The 24286-nt window shown below is 42.2% G+C and overlaps 1 protein-coding gene across 2 annotated transcripts in view; it reads left to right on the plus strand.

Annotated features, from left to right (window-relative positions):
• GJA10 (gap junction protein alpha 10) overlaps nucleotides 1-24286 on the plus strand; it is a 32921-nt gene that overhangs the window by 3223 nt on the left and 5412 nt on the right. Inside the window, exon 2 of one of the 2 annotated variants that reach the window (XM_019028968.3) lies at nucleotides 3004-4462. In XM_019028968.3, coding sequence (XP_018884513.1) covers nucleotides 3020-4462 — 1443 coding nt within the window. In that variant the 5' untranslated portion in view covers nucleotides 3004-3019. Of the gene's footprint in view, nucleotides 1-3003; nucleotides 4767-24286 lie in introns of those variants that run through there. The other variant, XM_004044412.4, reaches the window with a different exon arrangement.

The raw sequence follows: 24286 nt of genomic DNA on the forward strand, positions 1-24286 counted from the left end.
AAGATGTTTATGTATATGCACATCAAAAGCACAGCACTTTTTTCTTTACCTTGTTTATGATGCAGAGACATTTGTTCACGTGTTTACCTTCTGACCTTCTCTCCACTATTAACCTATTATCCTGCCATGCCCGATAATGATCAATAAATACTAAGGGAACTCAGAGGCCGGTGCCGGCGTGGATCCTCCGTATGCTGAACGCCGGTCCCCTGGGCCCCTTTTTCTTTCTCTATACTTTGTCTCTGTGTCTCTTTCTTTTCCAAGTCTCTCGTTCCACCTAACGAGAAACACCCACAGGTGTGGAGGGGCAACCCACCCCTTCACTCTTTCTTCCTCTATATTAGTCTCAGGGTTCTGTCATTGTCTAACTTTTTCTTTTTGTCTCTGAGTGATCTTCTCTACTTATTCAATGATAATTCATAAATGTTTATCTCCTGTTTGTACCATTTTTGTTGTTGTTGTTCTCTAGACCCAGATGCCTTCTGGACAGCTCCACCTTTGCCATTCAGTTTTGCTGGTAGAATCTGTATTTTCTTTTTCTTTTTTTTTTTTTTGAGGAAGGGTCTCACTCTGTCACCCAGGCTGGAGTGCAGTAGTGTCATTATGGCTCCCCGCAGCCTCAAGTGCTCAAGTGATCCTCCCACATCAGCCTCCCTAGTAGCTAGGACTATAGGCACTCACCATCGTGCCTGGCTAACTTTTTACATTTATTTTTTGTAGAGACAGGGGCCTCACTATATTTCCCAGCCTGGTCTGCAACTCCTGGGCTCAAGCAGTCCTCCTGCCTCCACCTCCCAAAGTTCTGGGATTACAGGAGTGAGCCACCATGCCCAGCTAGAATCTGGATTTTTTTCTAATTATAATTTCTGGCACTAATGTGCTTAAAAAGCCTTCTACTTCAAGATTACAAAACATATTCTTTTATAATTTATTTTAATACTTTTATGGCTTACTTTTTTACAATTAATATTATGTTCCATCTGGAATCAATTGTTGTGTTTGGAGATAAGTTGGAAAAAAATCTAAGAATTCCAGGTTTTTCTCTCTTTTTTTTTTGGTTGATATTCATTTTTGTGTTATCAGTATTGATTCATTTTATAGGTTAGTGGGAGTCCTTAGTGATCAAGTAATGTGAGGTCTGGGACCAAATATATTTTGTTATTGAATTCCTGGCATCTAGCACAATGCCTAAGCGATAGCAAGGTTTGATTTATTTTATTTTATTTTATTTATTTTTTTGAGGCAGAGTCTTGCTCTATTGCCTAGGCTGGAGTACAGTGGCATGACCTTAGCTCAGTGCAACCTCCGCCTCCCAGGTTCAAGCGATTCTCCTGCTTCAGCCTCCTGAGTAGCTGGGATTATAGGCGCACAGCACCACACCTGGCTAATTTTGGTATTTTTAGTATAGACGGGGTTTCACTATGTTGGCCAGGCTGTGTTCAATCTCCTGACCTCGTGATCTGCCCGCCTCAGCCTCCCAAAGTGTTGGGATTACAGGCGTGAGCCACTGCGTCCAGCCAATAGCAAGATGTTAGCAAATACTACTGAATGAATGAATTATGGAAGGAGAGAATTGTTTCATTATCTTTTTTTTTTTTGAAACAGAGTTTCACTCTTTTGCCCAGGCTGGAGTGAAGTGGCGTGATCTCGGCTCACTGCAATCTCTGCCCTCTGGGTTCAAGTGATTCTCCTGCCTCAGCCTCCCGAGTAGCTGGGATTACAGGCGCGTGCCACCACACCGGCTAATTTTTCTATTTTTAGTAGAGACGGGATTTCACCATGTTGGCCAGGCTGATCTCGACCTCCTGACCTCAGGTGATCCACCCACCTCAGCCTCCCAAAGTGCTAGGATTACAGGCATGAGCCACCACGTCCAGCCTCATTATCTATTTTAACTTAATAATGCTTTCCTATTTTTCCTCTGTATCTTTCTTATCTGGAAGTCTTCCATATCTTAGAAAGCTTTAACCTACTAAGTATTTTAACCTTATTGAACCTTGAAAAACATTAGTTTTTCAGGATAAACCAAGTAACCTGTTCATGTCAGCTATACCTGGATTGTTTCCCAGATCCTAAGCTTGCTAGAGAAGCAGTTTATATTCACTTTTCTTCTAAGTTAGCAAAAATTCCATGAAAACATGATGTTCCAGATGTGGCTTAATGGATGTAATTATGTGTTATTGCTGGTATTGTTTCTGTGTCTGCCTAATTTTTACTGCTACCCTGATATGAGCCAGTTCCTGAGGGTTTGACTGATTTGTATTTTCTTTACCTATACTTTGTCTTGCAGTGAAAGCCCTGGATAATATATTATGAGGATCTACTTTATTTTGCCTATTGATGGTTATTTTGGTGATAGGGTCAAGGAACAGAATTTTAAAGTGAAAAGACAATTCCATTGACTATTATATATTGACGCCTTCTGTGTGCGATGACCAACATGCTTTAGAAAGAGTCTCTATCTGCAAGGGGTGTACCTTTCCAGGAAGGGGAACACAACCATCACAAAACTCATTTAGTCACAGTCCCAGGTGAATAATATTAATAATAGTGTTGTGAGGATTCAGGAAAGGGAAAAATAACTACAACTTGGGATGGGTAGGGAACACTTCCTGAGGAATTGAGACTCCTTTACGATCATGTCAGATGTATGGTAAGTAGAGTATCTCATGTGGATAGAAAAATGAATACAATTGTGCAATTAGGATGAATTGTAAAAATATGGAGACCTATTTGTATACTAGAATAACAGGCAGCTTTGTAGGGGAGAGTAAAAGAGAATAGGAAGAAGTAAACTGCTGAAATTGTGAAGGGTCTTTAGTGTTTTTTCAAAAATTAATATATTTGGAAATGTCCTATTTTAAGCATGGGCTATAAATATTAGGGCTGGAAGATCCTTCATAGTTTTGCTGACATACAAAAGAACCTGCTGTATTTTTGAGCTTGTGTCTATATATTACCACCATGGGTGCTATTAACCTCAGTGTTTTCTGTATATTTCAGACATTAGTCTTTAACCATGGGGGACTGGAACTTATTGGGTGGCATCCTAGAGGAAGTTCACTCCCACTCAACCATAGTGGGGAAAATCTGGCTGACCATCCTCTTCATCTTCCGAATGCTGGTACTTCGTGTGGCTGCTGAGGATGTCTGGGATGATGAACAGTCAGCATTTGCCTGCAACACCCGGCAGCCAGGTTGCAACAATATCTGTTATGATGATGCATTCCCTATCTCTTTGATCAGGTTCTGGGTTTTACAGATCATCTTTGTGTCTTCTCCTTCTTTGGTCTATATGGGCCATGCACTTTATAGGCTCAGGGCCTTTGAGAAAGACAGGCAGAGGAAAAAGTCACACCTTAGAGCCCAGATGGAGAATCCAGAGCTTGACTTGGAGGAGCAGCAAAGAATAGATAGGGAACTGAGGAGGTTAGAGGAGCAGAAGAGGATCCATAAAGTCCCTCTGAAAGGATGTCTGCTGCGTACTTATGTCTTACACATCTTGACCAGATCTGTGCTGGAAGTAGGATTCATGATAGGCCAATATATTCTCTATGGGTTTCAAATGCACCCCCTTTACAAATGCACTCAACCTCCTTGCCCCAATGCAGTGGATTGCTTTGTATCCAGGCCCACTGAGAAGACAATTTTCATGCTTTTTATGCACAGCATCGCAGCCATTTCCTTGTTACTCAATATACTGGAAATATTTCATCTAGGCATCAGAAAAATTATGAGGACACTTTATAAGAAATCCAGCAGTGAGGGCATTGAGGATGAAACAGGCCCTCCATTCCATTTGAAGAAATATTCGGTGGCCCAGCAGTGTATGATTTGCTCTTCGTTGCCTGAAAGAATCTCTCCACTTCAAGCTAACAATCAACAGCAAGTCATTCGAGTTAATGTGCCAAAGTCTAAAACCATGTGGCAAATCCCACAGCCAAGGCAACTTGAAGTAGACCCTTCCAATGGGAAAAAGGACTGGTCTGAGAAGGATCAGCATAGCGGACAGCTCCATGTTCACAGCCCGTGTCCCTGGGCTGGCAGTGCTGGAAATCAGCACCTGGGACAGCAATCAGACCATTCCTCATTTGGCCTGCAGAATACTACAATGTCTCAGTCCTGGCTAGGTACAACTACGGCTCCTAGAAACTGTCCATCCTTTGCAATAGGAACCTGGGAGCAGTCCCAGGACCCAGAACCCTCAGGTGAGCCTCTCACAGATCTTCATAGTCACTGCAGAGACAGTGAAGGCAGCATGAGAGAGAGTGGGGTCTGGATAGACAGATCTCGCCCAGGCAGTCACAAGGCCAGCTTTCTGTCCAGATTGTTGTCTGAAAAGCGACATCTGCACAGTGACTCAGGAAGCTCTGGTTCTCGGAATAGCTCTTGCTTGGATTTTCCTCACTGGGAAAACAGCCCCTCACCTCTGCCTTCAGTCACTGGGCACAGAACATCAATGGTAAGACAGACAGCCCTGCCGATCATGGAACTATCACAAGAGCTGTTCCATTCTGGATGCTTTCTTTTTCCTTTCTTCCTTCCTGGGGTGTGTATGTATGTTTGTGTTGACAGAGAGGCAGATGGAGAGGGAGATTATTTATGGAGAGATAAAATTATTCATTCGATACATTCAGTTAAATTCAATTCATAAAATAGACTTAGAAAAAACTTATTATATCAATCGCTCTTATAAGTGCTGGGCATGTAAATGGATAAAATACAGTCTCTGACATCAAAGGACTCAGGATGTAGGAGTAAAATTTAGGCAGGTAAAATGTAAATATATCAAGTGTAAGGCGTCACGTTAGTGGGAATGAGTGAGCAAAGGAGGGAGTGGTCATATGGATGGGTCAGGAAAAGTTCATAGTTGAAGTTACCTTGAACTGAATCTTGAAAGATGTGGCAAGTTTTTCCAAAACCGGAAGGACTGGGGCACATGAAAGAAGCTGTCCTGGTAGAGGGAGCAGTGCAGATAAAGCCTAAGAGTGAGACACAGCAGTGCTGTCTGAGGAGCTGTGTGTGGCTGGAGCACAGGGTGGTAGGAGGGCGCAGAGGGAGGGAAGGCTGGAGAAGTGGGCATGGAGGCCCTGTAGGGAAGCCATAGAGAACTGACGGAGGATGTGGAGCAGAGGAGGGACTGGATCAGAGTTGCAGTTTAGAAAGTCCTTCTGTCACAGTGTGTAAAACGGTCCAGAGGAGGGATCATTTGTAACTTGAGTTGCCCTCATCTCACTAAAAAAGGAGTGTGTACTTCATTCTTTTAATACTTTTGACATTTCAAAATCATATACAAATATTTGGTGATATATTTTACAAAGACAAGAATCAATATTGTATTGATTTTAATTTTGTTCTCTGAAAAATCACTGTGGGATTAAGCATTTCTTACCCATTATAAACATGAAATGGATATTTACTGTGGATTCTTCTCAATTCTGGAACGAAGGACGACACTTGATTACTCACTGCTCCCAATAGTCAACTGTTTCCATTAAAAAGAAAATTCCCCCAAGGTTGGTGGGAGAGCTTCTGAGTTGAGCTCACCTGCTTGTTTCTTCCTTTGTTCCGCTTTTTGTGTTGATAATGACTGAATCCCTCTACCCTAGTTTTACATCTCCTGTGGGTTTAGATACTGATGTTACTGTACTACAGACATACCATGAGTGCAAATCAACCTACTTGGATTTTTACTAAAATACTTCTCTCAAACTGATATTCATTTCTTGTCAGTGACCAGCCATTTATTTAGGAGACTGTTTAGGATCAATGCATGGGTGCTTAGAAACCTATGCCAAACTAGAGCAGGGTTCTTAACCCTTGCCATACATTACAGTCATCTGGGAGGCTTAAAAGCCATCATGCCCGGGAGCCATCCAATTCTAATTAAACCAGAATCTCTGTGGGTGGGATGCATGCATGAATATTTTTCAATCTCCCATGGTGAGTGCAATGTGCAGCCAGGGTTAAGAACCACTGTTTTAGAATAACTTGAGGCCAGGCATGGTGGCTCATGCCTGTAATCCCAGTACTTTGGGAGGTCGAGGCAGGTGAATCACTTGAGCTCAAGACTTCAAGACCAGCCGGGGCAACATGATGAAACCCTGTTTCTCAAAAAAAATACAAAGATTAGCCAGGTGTGGTGATGCATGCCTGTAGTCCCAGCTACTTGGGAGGATCACTTGAGCCTGGAAGGTTGAGGCTGCAGTGAGCCATGATCATGCCACTGCACTCCAGCTTGGGCTACAGACTGAGACCCTGTCTCTAAAAAATAAAAATAAATAAATAAAATAGAATTATTTGGCCAGTGGCAGCTACTTCTTTTTTAAAAAATTTCCTTTCTTTCGGACAAGTGTGGTGGCTCACGCCTGTAATCTCAGCACTGTGGGAGGCCGAGGCGGGTGGATCACCTGAGGTCGGGAGTTGGAGACTGGCCTGACCAACATGGAGAAACCCTGTCTCTACTAAAAATACAAAATTACCCAGGTGTGGTGGTGCATGCCTGCAATCCCAGCTACTGGGGAGACTGAGGCAGGAGAATCGCTTGAACCCAGGAGGCAGTGGTTGCGGTGAGCCGAGATTGCACCATTGCACTCCAGCCTGGGCAACGAGAAAATTCTTTTCTTTTCTTTTCTTTTCTTTCCTTTCCTTTTCTTTTCTTTCTTTCTTTCTCTTTCCCTCCCTCCCTTCCCTCCTCCCTCCCTCCCTTCCTTCCTTCCTTCCTTCCTTCCTTCCTTCCTTCCTTCCTGTTAAGTGCAGTAGTAAGAAGGGGGGAAAGAGTAGAACAAGGAGTTCAATCTGTAACTGACTGTGAACAATCAGTTGGGATAACTCACTGCATTCAGACCATCCACTGCTTCTTATCTGCATTTGCAAAGTCAACAATACAATTTTCATCATTTTCTTTTTCTTGTACCTTACATGCAAGAGAAGCCTTTTACTGGCAGACTGTTGAGGGAGATATGGCAGTTTTTAGGTGAGATAGATTTTCTTTTTTCTTTTCTTTTTTCTTTTTTTTTTTGAGACGGAGTCTTGCTCTGTCGCCCAGACTGGAGTGCAGTGGCACGATCTCGGCTCACTGCAAGCTCTGTCTCCTGGGTTCACGCCATTCTCCTGCCTAAGCCTCCCGAGTAGCTGGGACTACAGGCACCCGCCACCATGCTCCGCTATTTTTTTTGTATTTTTAGTAGAGACGGGGTTTCACCGTGTTAGCCAGTATGGTCTCCATCTGCTGACCTCGTGATCCGCCCGCCTTGGCCTCCCAAAGTGCTGGGATTACAGGCGTGAGCCACCGCACCCAGCCGAGATAGATTTTCTTAATCCTTCAATTTATCTTTTGGGAGAGGCCAGCCAAGCTTGGAATCCTGGAGTGAAGATGATGAAACTGATGGGCTGTCTCTTTTCTTTTCTGTATGGACTATATTGTATTCATAAATATAAGTAGGAGTAAAAAATAATTTGCACTGAGAAAATGCATCACTAACTTTTTTTTTTTTTTTTTTTGAGACACAGTCTCACTCTGTCCTCAGGCTGGAGTGCAGTGGCGTGATCTCAGCTCACTGCAACCTCCGCCTCCTGGGTTCAAGCAAGTCTGCCTCAGCCTTCCAAATAGCTGGGACTACAGGCACGCACTACCACGCCCAGCTAATTTTTGTATTTTTAGTAGAGACAGGGTTTCACCATATTGGCCAGGATGGGCTCGATCTCTTGAACTTGTGATCCGCCCGCCTTGGCCTCCCAAAGTGCTGGGATTACAGGTGTGAGCCACCGCGCCTGGCCACTAACCTCTTATAAATACAAGACATGAACGTCTAATCAGGCCTGATTTACTCTTTGAATGTTACAGCATTTTGTTTTCTTCCAATTCAACGTTTTCCCCTTTATTTTTCATACCTTAGGAACAATATAAACAAAAACCTCCACAAAACACAACATCCAATCCTGTTGTCAAATTAGAGACATAATGGGATTTGACACTCTTATTTCCTGACTTAGATACAAGGACAGGAGAGAAAAGGAAACAGTAGATAACAACAGAGGGAGCCAGGTGGGATGGCGCCACTCAAGGCTGCTGAGAGCCATGGAGTCACTGTACAGAGGGTTATCAACTTTATTTTTTAGAGCAGTTCACAGTGAAGTTGAATGGAAAATACAGAGAGTGCTCATACACCCACTGTTCCCCTACATGTGTGAACCTCCCCAACTATTGACATCCTATTATCAGAGTGGTACGTTTGCTACAACTGTTGAACCTACACTGACACATCATTATCACCCAAAGCCCATATTTACATTAGGATTCACCCTTGGTGTGGTACATTCTATGGGTCTGGACAAACGTATAATGACATGGATTTACCAGTATAGTATCATACAGAGGAGTTTCACTGTCTTAAAAACCCTCTGTGCTTCCCCTATTCATCCCTTCCTCCCTCAAGCCCTGGCAACCACTGATCTTTTACTGAATCTAACGCCTTGCCTTTTCCAGAATGTCATACAATTGGATCATACAATATGTAGTTTTTTCACATTGGCCTCTTATGCTTAGTAATATCCATTTAGATTTCCTCCATGTCTTTCCATGGCTTGATAGCTCATTTCTTTTTATCACTGAATAATATTCTTTTATCTGGATGTACCACAGTTTATTTACCCATTTACCTTCTGAAGGACATCTTGGTTGCTTCCAAGTTTTAGCAATTATGAATATAGCTGCTGTAAACATCCATGTGCAGGTTTTTATATGAATGTAATTTTCAATTAATGTGGGTAAATACCAAAAAGCGTAATTGCTGGATCATATGGTAAGAGTAAGCTTTGTTTCCTAAAAAAACTGCCAAACTGTCTTCCAAAGTTGCTGTACCATTTTTTTATTCCCACCAGCAATGAATGAGAGTTCCTGTTGTTTCATACTCTTGCTATTGTCATTGTTTTGGATTTTGGCCATTTAATAGGTGTGTAGTGGTATCTTGTTTCAAACTCCTGACCTCAAGTGAACCGCCCACCTTGGCCTCCCAAAGTGCTGGGATTACAGCAGGCGTGAGCCACTGCGCCCAGCTAGTATATTGTTTTAATTTGCAATTCCCTAATGACCTATGTTGTTGAACATATTTCCTATGCTTACTTGCCATCTATATCTTCCTTGGTAAGTTATCTTATTGTTGAGTTTTAAGTATTCTTTGTGTGTGTGTGTGTGTGTGTGTGTATAATATATATATATATATATATATATATATATATATATATATATAATTTTTTTTTGAGATGGAGTCTCACTCTGTTGCCCCAGGCTGGAGTGCAATGGCATGATCTTGGCTCACTGCAACCTCCACCTCCTGGGTTCAAGCAATTCTCCTGCCTCAGCTTCCCGAGTAGCTGGGATTACAGGTGCCTGTCACCACGCCGGGCTAATTTTTGTATTTTTAGTAGAGTCAGGATTTCACTATGCTGGCCAGGCTGGTCTCGAAATCCTGACTTCAGGCGATCCACCCGCCTCAAAGTGTTGGGATCACTGGCGTGAGCCACCGAGCCTGACTGGTAATATGTTTTTAATTTCACATTTTACTTATTCATTGCTGGTATATAGGAAAGTCATAGACTTTTGCACATTAGCCTTATATCTTGAAATCCAGGATATAAATACTATAAATACTCCAGGAGTATTTTCTGTCAACTTTTTCAGATTTTTCTTTTCTTTCTTTTTTTCTTTGAGACAGAGTCTCGCTTTGTCACCCAGGCTAGAGTACAGTGGGGCGATCTCAGCTCACTGCAACCTCTGCCTCCTAGATTCTAAGCGATTCTCCTGCCTCAGCCTCCCAAGTAGCTGGGATTACAGGCACGCGCCACCAGGCTCGGCTAATTTTTGTATTTTTAGTAGAGACAGGGTTTCACCATGTTGTCCAGGCTGGTCTCAAACTCCTGACTTCAGGTGATCCACCTGTCTTGACCTCCCAAAGTGCTAGGATTACAGGCGTGAGTCACCACGCCAGGGCAGTTTTTTCAGATTTTTCTGTGTAGACAACCATAATTTCCGGGAACAAAGACAGTCATTTCTTCCTTCCCAATCCATATACCCTTTCTTTACTTTTTTGTCTTATCTCGTCTTGTCTTGTCTTAGTGCATTATCTAGGACTTCCAGTACAATTTTGAAAAGCAGTTGTAAGAGGGTATATCCTTCTCTTTGTTCCTGGTTATAGAGAGAAAGATTCAAGTTTCTTACCAGTACATACAACGTCAGCTATAGATTTTTTTGTAGAGGTTCTTTATCAAGTTGAGTAAGTTCCCCTTTTAGTTTTCTAAGAGTTTTTAATCACAATGGGTGTTGGATTTTGTCAAGTGCTTTTTCTGCATCTACTGATATGGGATGTGATTTTTCTTTGATAGCCTGTTGATGTGACAGATTACATTAATTGATTTTGATTTTTTTTTTATTTTTGAGGCAGAGTCTCACTTTGCCACCCTGGCTGGAGTGCAGAGATGCAATCTTGGCTCACTGCAATCTCTGCCTCCCAGGCTCAAGTGATTCTCATGCCTCAGCCTCCCAGGTAGCTGGGATTACAGGCATGTGCCACCATGCCCAGCTAATTTTTGTATTTTTAGTAGAGATGGGGTTTCACCACGCTGGCCAGACTGGTCTCGAATTCTTGGCCTCAAGTGATCCAGACTGGTCTCGAATTCTTGGCCTCAAGTGATCCACCTGCCTCCGCCTCCCAAAGTGCTGGGATTACAGGCGTGAGCCACCACACCCAGCCTGATTTTTGAATGTTGACCCAGCATGGCACACCTGGGATAAATCCCACTTGGTCATGGTGTATAATTCTTTATTTTTATTATTTATTTATTTATTTATTTATTTTTTGAGACGGAGTCTCGCCCTGTCACGCCCAGGCTGGATTGCAGTGGCAGCCATCTCGGCTCACTGCAAGCCCTGCCTCCCGGGTTCACGCTGTTCTCCTGCCTCAGCCTCCCGAGTAGCTGGGACCACAGGTGCCCGCCACCACGCCCGGCTAATTTTTTTGTATTTTTATTAGAGATGGGGTTTCACCATGTTAGCCAGGATGGTCTTGATCTCCTGATCTCGTGATCTGCCCGCCTTGGCCTCCCAAAGTGCTGGGATTACAGGCTTGAGCCACCGTGCCCGGCCCTTTATTTTTATTTTTTGGAGACAGGGTCTCACTCTGTTACCCAGGCTGGAGTGCAGTGGCATGATCTCAGGTCACTGCAGCTTCTGCCTCCTGGGCTCAAGTGGTCCTCCCACCTCCGTCTCCTGAGTAGCTGTGGCTACAGGCACACACCATCACACCCAACTAAGTTTTGCATTTTTTGGTAGAGACACGGTTTCATCATGTTCCCCAGGCTGGTCTTGAACTCCTTGGCTCAAGCGATCCACCTGCCTCAGCATCTCAAAGTGCTGGGATTACAGATGTGAGCCACTATACTTGGCCTATAATTCTTTTTATACATTGTTGGATTTGATTTGATAATTTTTTTGAGGATTTTTACATTTATGTTCATGAGAGATATTGGTCTGTAGTTTTCTTTTCTTGCATGTCTTTGGTTTTGGTATTAGGGTAATGCTGGTCTCGTAGAATGAGTTAGGAAGTACTCTTTCTGCTTCTATCTTTTGGAAGAGATGGTAGAGAATTGATACAATTTTTTTCATAAGTGTCTGTTAGACTCACCATTGAACACATTTGGATCTAGTGTTTTGGAAGGTTGATAATTATTGATTCAGTTTCTTTAATAGATATAAGCCTATTCATATGGTCTATATCTTCTTGTGTGAGTTTTGGCAGATTGTGTCTTTTCTAGGAATTGGTACATTCTAGGTTATCAAATCTGTGGGCATAGCGTTGTCCATAATATTCCTTTATTATTCTTTTAATGTTGGTGGGATCTGTACTGATGTTCTCTCTTTCATTTGTGATATTAGTAACTTGTTTCTTCTCTCTTTTTTTCTTAGTTAACCTGTATATCAGGCTGTTTTTGGATTGCTATAAAGAAATACCTGAGACTGAGTAATTTATAAAGAAAAGAGGTTTAATTGGCTCAGCGTTCTGCAGGCATTATAGAAAGCATGGTTCTGGCATCTGCTCAGTTGCTAGGGAGGCCTCAGGAAACTTATAATCATGGTGGAAAGGAAGGGGGAGCAGGCATGTCACATGGTGAAAGCAGGAGCGAGGGAGTGAGAGGGGAGGTGCCACACACTTTTAAACAACCTGATCTCATGGGAACCCAGAGTGAGAGCTCACTTATTACTGAGGGGATGGCCCAAGCCATTCATGAGGGATCTGCCCCCATGATCTAAATACCTCCTACCAGGCCCTACCTCCAATACTGGGGATTACAATTTGGGGAGGGACAAATATGCAAATGATATTAGCCTGGCTAGAGACTTACACACTTTATTGATGTTTTCAAAGAGGTAGATTTTGGTTTTGTTGATGTTCCCTATTAATTTCCTATTTCAATTTCATTCATCTCTGCTCTAATTTTCATTATTGCTTTGTTTCTGCTTCCCTTGGATTTAATTATTTTTTTAGTCTCCTAAAAGTAGATAAATGATTTTAGATCTTTCTTGTTTTCTTTTTCTCTTTTTTTGAGACAGAGTTTCGCTTTGTTGCCCAGGCTGGAGTGCAATGGCACGATCTCAGCTCACTGCAGCCTCTGCCTCCTGGGTTCAAGTGATTCTCCTGTCTCAGCCTCCCTAATAGCTAGGATTACAGGTTCTCGCCACCACGCCTAGCTAATTTTTGTATTTTTAGTAGAGACGGCATTTCACCATGTTGGCCAGTCTGGTCTTGAACTCCTGACCTCAGGTGATCCTCCCGCCTCTGTCTCCCAAAGTACTGGGATTACAGGCATGAGCCACCATGCCCAGCCTAGATCTTTCTTCTTTTCTAATTATACATTCAATGCTATAAATTTCTCCCTAAGCACTGCTTTTGCTGTATCTCACAAATTTTGATAAGTTGTGTTATCATTTTTGTTCAGTTGAAAATATGTTTTTTTCCAAGATTTCCTCCTTGACCTATGTGTTATTTATAAATGTGTAGTTTAATCTCCAAGTATTTTAGAATTTTCCAGCTATCTTTCTTTTTTCTTTTTTTTTTTTTTTAAGAGACACGGTCTCTCGCTTGTCACCTAGCTCACTGCGGCCTCAAACTTCTGGGCTCAAGTGATTCTCTCACCTCAGCCTCCTCAGTAGCTGGGACTATGGGTGTGCACCATCATGCTTGGCTTATTTTTAAATTTTTTTGTAGAGCTGGGATGTCAGTTTGTAGCCTAGGCTGGTATTGAACTCCTGGCTTAAAGCAACCCTCCGGCCTTGGCCTCCCAAAGTGCTGGGATTACAGGTGTGAACCACTGCACCTGGCCCCAGCTGTTATTAATTTCTAGTTTAACTCCATTGTGATCTGAAAACAGACATTGTATGATTTCTATTTTTAAAAATTTAAAAGAGAGAAGACCACAACCTAGAATGTGGTCTATCGTGGTAAGTGTTTCATGTGAGCTTGAGAAGAATGTGTATTCTGTTGTTACTAGATGAAGTAGCCAATAGATGTCAATTTTTTTCTTTTTTAATTTTTTTTTTTTGAGATGGAGTCTCGCTCTGTTGCCCAGGCTGGAGTGCAGTGGCGTGATCTTGGCTCACTGCAAGCTCTGCCTCTCGGGTTCACGCCATTCTCCTCCCTCAGCCTCACGAGTAGCTGGGACTACTGGCACACACTGCCACGCCCGGCTAATTTTTTTGTATTTTTAGTAGAGACGGGGTTTCACCGTGTTAGCCAGGATGGTCTCGGCTTCCTGACCTTGTGATCCGCCCGCCTCAGCCTCCCAAAGTGCTGGGATTACAGGCATGAGCCACCGAGCTCGGCCTTAATTTGTTAATAAATTATTTTACATTTTATAGAGATGTGGTCTCACTATGATGACCAAATTGGTCTTAAACTTTTGGCCTCAAGCAATCCTCCCATCAGCTTTAGATGTCAATTATATCCAGTTAATTGATGGTGCTGTTGAGTTCAACTATGTCCTTTTGGCTTTTCTGTCTGCTGGATCTGTCCATTTCTGGTAGAATGAAGCTAGGGTCTCCAACTATAATAGTGGATTCATTTATTTCTCCTTGCAGTTCTAGCAGTTTTTGCCTCACATATTCTGATCTTCTGTTGTTAGGTACATACACATTAAGGATTGTTTTTTCTCAGAGTATTCACCCCTTTATCATTTGCATTGCCCCTCTTTATCCCTGATAACTTTCCTGTAGTCTTCTGTCTGAAATTAATATAGCTCCTCCTGCCTTCTTTTGATTAGTGTGAGCATCATATATCTTTCTTCATTTCTTTACTTTTACTTTATATATACCTTTATATTTAAAGTTGGTTTCTTTTTCTTTCTTTTTTTTTTGAGACGGAGTCTCGCTCTGTCGCCCAGGCTGGAGTGCAGTGGCGCAATCTCGGCTCACTGCAAGCTCCGCCTCCCGGGCTCACGCCATTCTCCTGCCTCAGCCTCCCGAGTAGCTGGGACTATAGGCGCCCGCCACCGCGCCTGGCTAATTTTTTGTATTTTTAGTAGAGACGGGGTTTCACCGTGGTCTCGATCTCCTGACCTCGTGATCCGCCCGTCTCGGCCTCCCAAAGTGCTGAGATTACAGGCGTGAGCCACCGTGCCCGGCCAAAGTTGGTTTTTTACAGATAACATATAATGCATCTTGTTTTTATTTTTATTTTTTTAGAGACAGTGTCTCACTCTGTTGCCTGGCTGGAGTGCAGTGGCATGATCATGGATCACAGCAGTTTTGACCTCCTGGGCTCAAGTGATCCTCCCACCTCAGCCTCTTGCGTAGCTAGGACTACAGGTGCACATTGCCACTCTCAGCTAATTTTTTTTCTTTTTTTTTTTTTTTTGAGACAGAGTCTCACTCTTGTCGCCCAGGCTGGAGTGCAATGGCATGATCTTGACTCACTGCAACCTGTGCCTCCTGGTTCAAGCGATTCTCCTGCCTCAGCCTCCCAAGTAGCTGGGATTACAGGTGCCACCACACCAGGCTAATTTTTGTATTTTTAGTACAGATGGGGTTTCACCATGTTGGCCAGACTGGTCTCAAACTCCTGACCTCAGGTGATCCGCCCGCCTCTGCTCCCAAAGTGCTGGGATTACAGGCGTGAGCCACCGCTTCCGGCACAGCTAATTTTTAATTTTTTTTTTTGTAGAGATGGGTTATCATTATGTTTCCCAGTCTAGTCTTGAACTCTTGGGTTCAAATGATCCTCCTTCCTTGGCCTTCCCAAAGTGCTGGGATTACATGTGTGAGCCATCATGCCCCATCTGTGTCTTGTTTTTTGATCCACTCTGACAATCTCTGTATTTTGTGTATTTAGATGACTGGCATGAAAAGTGATTATTGATATAATGACATTAATATTTAGTATATTTATTACTATTTTCCATTTGTTGCCCTTGTTCTTTGCTCCTGTTTTTGTCATGCACACCTTTTCTGCCTCTTGTGGTTTTAATTGAGCACTCTATATGATTTCATTTTCTCTCCTTTCCTTTTTTTTTTGAGATGGAGTCTCGCTGTCTCACCCAGGCTGGAGTGCAGGTGCAGTGGTGTAATCTTGGCTCACTACAACCTCCACCTCCCAGTTCAAGTGATTCTCCTGCCTCAGCCTCCCGAGTAACTGGGGTTACAGGCATACACCACCACGCCTGGCTAATTTTTGTATTTTTAGTAGAGATGGGGTTTCACCATGTTGGCCAGGCTGGTCTCGAACTCCTGACCTCAGGTGATCCACCTGCCTCAGCCTCCCAAAGTGCTGGGATTACAGGCATGAGCCACCATGCCTGGCATCATTTTCTCTCCTTTCTTTCTTTTTTTGTTTTCTTTGAGACAGAGTCTCTCTCTCTTTCCCCCAGGCTGGAGTGCAGTGGCACGATCTCGGCCCACTGCAACCTCCGCCTCCAGGGTTCATGCGATTCTCCTGACTCAGCCTCCTGAGTAGCTGGGATTACAGGCATGCACCACCAAACCCGGCTAATTTTTGTATTTTTAGTAGAGATGGGGTTTCACCATTTTGGTCAGGTTGGTCTTGAACTCCTGACCACGATCATGATCCACCCACCTCAGCCTCCCAAAGGGTTGGGATTACAGGCGTGAGCCACTGAGCCCAGCCTTTCTCTCCTTCCTTAACGTATTAATTATACTTCCTTTAAAACTTTTTTTGGTGGTTGTCCTAGAGTTTGCAATACGCATTTACAACTAATCCAAGTTCGCTTTCAGATAACACTATGCCACTTTATGGTAGTATAACTACCATTTAATAAAAAAATTCCTAATGCCTCCCTCCTGTCCTTATATTATTGCTGTCACTCATTTCATACATACATAAACATATGAACATACATATGTGTGTCAGTACACTATTCTTAAGAATATGAAAGATACAAGTTCTTATTTTACCTTCTCTTATTTCCTATCTAATGTTTTCCCTTTCTTTATGTAGATCTGAGTTTCTGACCTATATCATTTTTTTTCTCTCTGAAGGACTCTTTTTTAACATTTCTTACAAGGCAGGGCTACTGGCCACACATTCCTACAATTCTTATTTGGCCAAGAAAGTCTTTACTTCTCCTTCACTTTTTTTTGTTTGTTTGTTTTCTGAGACAGAGTCTCGTTCTGTTGCCCAGGCTGGAATGCGGTGGTGTGATCTCGGCTCATTGCAACCTCCACCTCTTGGGTTCAAGCGATTCTCCTGCCTCAGCTTCCCAAAAAGCGATTCTCCTGCCTCAGCTTCCCAAGTAGTTGGGATCACAGGTGTGTGCCACCATACCTGGCTAATTTCTGTATTTTTAATAGAGATGGGGTTTCACCAAGTTGGCCAGGTTGGTTTTGAACTCTTGACTTCAAGCGATTCGCCTGCCTTGGCCTCGCAAAGTGCTGGGATTACAGGCCACTGCGCCTGGCCTTCTCCTTCACTTTGAAGGATAATTCTCAGGGTAGAGAATTCTAGATTGGTGGTGTGGTGTTTTCCTCTCAATGCTTTAACTATTTCATTCTCCTGTCTTCTTGCTTGTATCGTTTATGAGAAGTTAAATATAGTTCTTATATTTGCTCCTCTGTAGGGAAAGTGTTTTTTTTTCTCTCTGTCTTCTTTCAAGACTTTTTTCCTCTTTGATTTTCTGAAGTTTGAATATGATAAGCCTAGAAGTAGTTTTTTTTTTGGCATATATCCCATTTGGTGTTTTCTGGACTTCCTGGATGTGTGGTTTGGTGTCTGACATCAGATTTGGGAGCTTATTAGTATTATAGCTTCAAATATTTCTTGTCTTCCTTTCTCTGTTTCTTCTCCTTCTGGTTTATATGTGTGTTATACCTGTTGTAATTGTCCCACAGTTCTTGGGTATTCTGTTCTATTTTGCTTTTGTTTGTTTTAGTCTTTTTTAATCTTTGTTTTTCAGTCCTGGAAGTTTCTATTTTTATATCCTCAAGCTCAGAGATTCTTTCCTCAGCCATGTCCAGTCTACTAATGAGCCCATCAAAGGCATTCTTTATTTCTGTTGCAGTGTTTTTGATCTCTAGCACTTTTCTGTGATTCTTTCTTAGGCTTTTCATCTCCTAACTTACATTATCTACCTGTTCTTATATCTTGTCTACTTTTTCCATTAGAGCCCTTAGCATATTAGTCATACTTTTAAATTCCTGGTGTGATAATTCCAACATTTGTGCCCTGTCTGACTCTGATTCTGATGCTCGTTGGGTCTCTTCAAACTGCGTTTTTTGCCCTTTAGTATGCTTTGTGCTTTTTTGTTGAAATGTGAATATTTTGTAGAGATGAAAAGAATGTGGGGCTGGGTGTGGTGGCTTACACCTGTAATGTCAGTGCTTTGGGAGGCCAAGGCAGGTGGATCCCTTGAGCTCAGGAGCTCGAGAGCAGCTTGGGCAACATAGCAAAACCCTGTCTCTCTTTCTTTTTTTTTTCCCTTGAGACAGGGTCTCACTCTGTCCCCCAGGCTGGAGTGCAGTGACATGGTCATGGCTTACTGCCACCTCGACCTCCCAGGCTCATGCAATTCTCCTACCTCAGCCTTCCAAGTAGTTGGGACTGTGCCACTGCACTCCAGCCTGGGGGACAGAGTGAGACCCTATCTCAAGAAAAGAAAAGAGAAAAGACTCTGGTAAGTAGACCTTTAGTGGTGTGGTGGTAAGTATGGGGGGAGGGGAAACATTCTATAGTCCTATGACTGGGTCTTAATCTTTTGCACCCTAGACTTTCTAATTTTGAAGGCAGTGGTTTGTCCAGTAACCTCTCTTCTCTAACAAATCTAAGAAGAATTGCTGACTTTTTAGTTTGTTCAGATTTCTACTTATTGCTAGGGCAGAGTGGTTACTTCTAAGCTCCTTATATTTACAGACTGGAGCCCTCTTTCTTATTTCATTTTTTTTCTTTCTTCTTTGTTCTTTATGTTTCTAGGAATTATAAATAATGCCTTTGACCACAGAGCTTTCCTAATTATGGTCACCTTTTCCCAAGCTTTTTACAGAGATGACAGCTCACTTCACTCCCCAAATGATGGAAACACTTGGGAATTGAGGCCGCAGCTCTCAACTCCACAGACCAGTGGCTGACACATGGTGCTTCTTGTAAACAGACGGATCTTTCATTAGAAATTAGTGTAAGGGGCTAGGTGCGGTGACTCATGCCTGTAATCCCAGCACTTCGGGAGGCCAAGCTGGGAGGATGGCTTGAGGTCAGGAATTCAAGCCCAGCCTTGGCAACACAGTGAGATCCTGTCTCTTAAAAAAAAAAAAAAAAAAAAAAAGGAGAAGAGAAAAAAAGAAATTAGTGTAACAAACAAAGGATAATAATCCTCTACTTTCAATAAATGAACTGTAAACTACCTGTTATGTTGCATTAGGTTCAAGATGGCAGAATTTCTATTACTCAGCCAGATACATTCTGATTACAGCAGTTGACATTTCAGAGTGAAATGACTACTGATAGAACCAGTTGTTTGGCCGCTTACGCTGTTTCTTACACAGAATTGTCCTGTGAAAGGAATCCATTGTGTTTTAGAAGGTCAGAAAGCTATCTGATAGAGCCATGATTTTCTTTCCTTTTCTTTCCTGCCTCCCTCCCTCCCTCCCTCCTTCCCTCCCTCCTTCCCTCCCTTTCTTCCTCCCTCCCTCCTTTTTCTCTCTTTCTTTTTCTTTCGTTCTTTCATTCTTTCTCCTTCCTTCCTTCCTTCCTCCCTTCTTTTCCTCTTTCTTTCCTTCCTTCCTTTTTTCTTTCTGTTTTGTAAAGCTCCCAGGTGATTTTTTTTTTTTTTTGAGACGGAGTCTTCACTCTGTCGCCCAGGCTGGAGTGCAGTGTTGCGATCTCGGCTCACTGCAAGCTCCGCCTCCCGGGTTCACGCCATTCTCCTGCCTCAGCCTCCGGAGTAGCTGGGACTACAGGCGCCCGCCACCACGCCCGGCTAATTTTTTTTGTATTTTTTAGTAGAGACGGGGTGTCACCGTGTTAGCCAGGATGGGCTCGATCTCCTGAGCTCGTGATCTGCCCACCTCGGCCTCCCAAAGTGCTGGGATTACAGGCGTGAGCCACCACTCCTGGCCTCTCCCAGGTGATTCTAATTTGCAGCCAGAGTTCAGAACTGTGGCTGTAGAGGAAGGAGATTTTGGCATTAGGAAGAAAGTTGCCCTGTGAACTCTTCCAATCTTTTAGGATGTTAGGGAGATGAAGAATGTACTGAGAAGACTTGCTCCTAGAAACATAGAAAAACACTTTCCCCTTCCCAATACCATATAATCTGTAGTACCTAGCCTACAGTTTTAAAAAAGAAACTCGTTTCCTTAATATTTATTTTGTGCAAATAAGTGTTTAAATTGTAAAAATTCAGGCAACATAGAAATGTATAGGCCAAAAAGAGAAATTTTCTGTTTTATTTTTGTCTTCTTACCACCCCCAAATCTGTTCTTTCTTTCTTAATTAATTTTTTATTTTTGTTTCTTTTGAGACAGCGTCTTGCTCTGTCGCCCAGGCTCCAGGGCAGTGGCATGATCATGGCTCACTGTAGCTTTGAACTTCTGGGCTCAAGTAATCCACCCACCTCGACCTCCCAAGTGCTGGTATTACAAGTGTGAGCCTGGCCCGTGAAGTGTTTTTTGAATGCTTACTAGGTACCAGGCACTGGATGCTGGGTGCTGGGATATAACAGCTCACAGGACAACACAGTCCCTTTTCTCACAGTAGAGAAAAATAAACAAATATTTAAAGCAACTTCACATAGTTTTAGGTGCTAGGAGAAAACAACACAGTGATGTGGACAAAGGGACACTGGGAAGTAGATGGTATTACTTTAGATGAGGTTATCAGAGGTGGGCTCTTGAAAAGGTGCTGAAGTCCTGGGTGGATGGGGCCTCTCAGGCAGAGGGACCGGTAAGTGCAAAGGTCCTCTGCTCTCTGGAACTACAGAAGGAGATCACTCTTGTGGCGGTGACCAGGAAGGGGAGGGATAGGGATGAGGTTGGAATGGGCAGGGTCCTGATGTGTAGGCCTTTGAGACCGTGAATAGAAATTTGAGTTGGATAGCACAGGGATAGTCATGGGCTGATACATATGTTATAAAAACCAATCACTCTTTTTGGAGAATCAATTGTAGCGGTAAGAGTAGAATAAGGGAGATCAGGTAGGAGACTGTGCAGTGGTTCAGTGAGCTATGAGGGTGGCTCAGACCAGGGGTACAACTCTTACTGATTTGGAAGAACGACAGTTTTTAAAAGAATTATTGTTTTTCACATTAAAGTAATACATGCTAATTTAAATAAATTCAAACAATATAAAATAACATAGAGTAAAATGTGAACCTGACCGTGGGAAAGTTCATCTCCTCTTGTTCTCATCTGGACTCAACCTCTACTTTTTTCCCCCAAGGCAACCTCTGTCCTCTGTGAACACCATAGGGTGTGTCACTGGTACTTTCCTCAGTGCCTTCATAATCAATCCTTGAAGACAAATATATGTCCACGCATATTTATTGTTTGTTATTTTATTTTATTTATTTATTTAGAGACAGAGTCTTGCTCTGTTACCCAGGCTGGAGTGCAGTGGCCCAATCTCGGCTCACTGCAACCTCTGCCTCCAGGTTTCAAGCAATTCTCCTGTCTCAGCCTCCCAAATAGCTGGGATTACAGGCACCTGCCACCATGCCTGGCTAATTTTTGTATTTTTAGTAGAGATGAGCTTTCACCGTGTTGTCCAGGCTGGTATCGAAATCCTGGCCTCAAGTGATTTGGCCTCCCAAAGTGCTGGGATTACAGGTGTGAGCCACTGCGCTCAGCCTGTTTTTTATTTTTATTAAAAAATATTTTTAAGTGATATGTAATGTTTTACATATTCATGAGGCACATGTGATATTTTGTTGCATCATAGAATGTATAATGATCATTTCAGGGTATTGGGGTATCCATCACCTTGAATAGTTATCATTTCTATGTATTGGAAATATTTCAAGTTCTCTCTTTTAGCTACTCGGAATTATATAATGCATTGTATAGTCACCCTGCTCTGCTATCAGACATTAGAACTTTCTATCTAACTGTATGTGTATACCTGTTGACCAATCTGTCTCCACCCCCCTCCCACCCACATACCCTTTCCAGCCTCTGGTATCTATCATTCCACTCTCTACCTCAATGACATCAACGTTTATAGCTCTTACCTGAGTGAGAACGTGGTATTTACCTTTCTGTGCCTGCCTTATTTCACTTAACATAATGACCTCCAGTTCCACCCATGTTTCTGCAAATAACATGATTTTATTCTTTTTTATGGTCTGATAGTATTCCATTGTGTACATATACCACATTTTCTTCATTCATTTGTCTGTTGATGGACACTTGGGTTGATTTCATATTGTGAATAGTGCTGCGATAAACATGGGAGTGCAGGTATCCTTTTGATTTTCTTTGGATAACTATCCAGTAGTGGGGCTGCTGGATCATATGGTAGCTCTGCTTTAAGGTTTTTGAGAAACCTCCATACTGTTTTCCATAGCGGCCATGCTAATTTACAATCCTGCCAACGTGTATAAAAGTTCCCTTTTTTCCACATCCTCACCAGCATCTATTTGTTTGTTTTCTGTTTTTTTAATAGTAGCCATTCTAATTGGGGTAAGATGATATCTCATTGTGGTTTTGATTTGCATTTCACTGATGATTAGTGATGGGTTTTTGTTTTGTTTTGTTTTTGCTTTTACAGAAAGTCTTGCTTTGTCATCCAGCGTGCAGTGGTATGATCATACCTCACTATAACCTTGAATTCCTGGGCTCAAGCAACCTTTCCATCTCAGCCTTCTGAGTAGCTGGGATTACAGGGTTGTGCCACAATGCCTGACTAATTTTAATTTATTGTAGAGATGGAGTCTTGCTATGTGACCAGATTGGTCTTGAACTGGTCTCAGGTGATCCTCTTGCCTCAGCCTCCTGAAGTACTAGGATTACAGCAGTGTGCATGGCCCACTGCTCTGATGTTTATTATGTCTTTCCTTCTACTAATTTTGGGTTTCATTTGTTCTTGCTTTTCCAGTTCCTTGAAGTGCATCATTAGGTTATTTAAAACCTTTCTACTTTTTAATGTAAGTGTTTATTGCTATAAACTTCCCTCTTAGCACTGCTTTTGTTGAATCCCAAAGGTTTTGGTATGCTGTGTTTCAATTTTCATTTGTTTCAAAAACTTTTTAATTTTCTCCTTAATTTCTTCCTTGACCCTTTGCTCATTCAGGAGCATTTTGTTTAATTTCCATGTGTTTATATAGTTTCCAAAGTTCCTCTTGTTATTGTTAAATAATTTCTATTTTATTCCATTGTGGTCTGAGAAGATACTAGATATTTGAAAAATTTGTTGAGACTTATTTTGTGTTCTAAAATATGGTTTATCCTGGAAAATATTCCATGTGCTGATAAGAAAAATGTGTATTCTGTAGCTGGTGGATGAAATGTCTGTTATATAAATGTCTGTGAGGTCCATTTGGTCTAACGTTAAGCTTACATCCAATGTTTCTTCATTAATTTTCTGTCTAGGTTATTTGTCTAATACTGAGAGTGGGGTGTTGAATTCTCCAACTAATACTGTATTGGAGTCTATCTCCCTTTCTTTTAAAATCTAATAATATTTGATTTATGTATTTGGGTGCTCCTGTGTTGGATGCATATATATTTAGAATTGTTACATGCTCTTGCAGTTGATCCCTTTATCATTATATAATGACTTTCTTTGTCTCTTTTTACTGTTTTCACTTAAAATATATTTTATCAGCCATAAACATAGCTACTCCTGCTTACTTTTGGTTTCCATTTACATGGAATATCTTTTTCCATCCCTCTACTTTCAGTCTATGTGTATCATCTCAACTGTGACATGAGTTTCTTTAGGCAGCATATAGTTGGGTCATGTTTTTAAAATACATTCAGCCATTCTGTATCTTTTAAGTAGAAAGTTTAATCTGTTACACTCAAGGTTATTATTGATATGTGAGGGCTTATTCTTGTCATTTTATTAATTAAGTTCTGGTTGTTTTGTATATCCTTTGTTCCTTTCTTATTGTTTATCATTGTGGTTTGGTGGTATTCTGTAGTGGTAACATTTGAGTCTTTTCTCTTCCTTGTTTGTGTGCTTGCTTGACCAGGGGTATTTACATTTTCATGATTTTCATATTATTCTTTCACTTTTTGGTATGGGACTATCTTAAGCAGTTCTATAGGGAAAGTCTAGTGGTGATGAATTCCCTCAGCTTTTGCTTGTCCAAGAAAGACTTTATTCCTCCTTCATTTATGAAGAATATCTTTGCCAGGTTGGTATCTCTGGTTGACATTTTGTTTTGTTTTGTTTTTGTTTTTGTTTTTTTTTTGAGACAAGGTCTGACTCTCTCACCCAGGCTGGAGTGCAGTGGTGCCATCTCAGCCCACTGCAACCGTTGCCTTGCTGGGCCCAAGCCATCCCCCCATCTCAGCCTCCTGAGTAGCTGGGACTACAGGCATGTGCCACCAGGCCTGGCTAATTTTTGCATTTTTTTGTAGAGATGGGGTCTCCCCATGTTGCCCAGGCTGGTCTCAAACTTGTGAACTCAAGTAGTTCACCCACCTTGGCCTCCCAAAGTGCTTGGATTACAGGTGCAAGCCACCGCACTTGGCCTGCTGGCAGTTTTTTTCTTTCAGCACTTTGACTATATCATCCTATTCTCTCCTTGCTTGTAAGGTTTCTGCTGAGAAATCTGCCATTAGTCTGATGGG

This window comes from Gorilla gorilla, chromosome 5 (genome assembly GCF_029281585.2).
Source record: "Gorilla gorilla gorilla isolate KB3781 chromosome 5, NHGRI_mGorGor1-v2.1_pri, whole genome shotgun sequence".
NCBI lineage: Eukaryota > Metazoa > Chordata > Mammalia > Primates > Hominidae > Gorilla > Gorilla gorilla.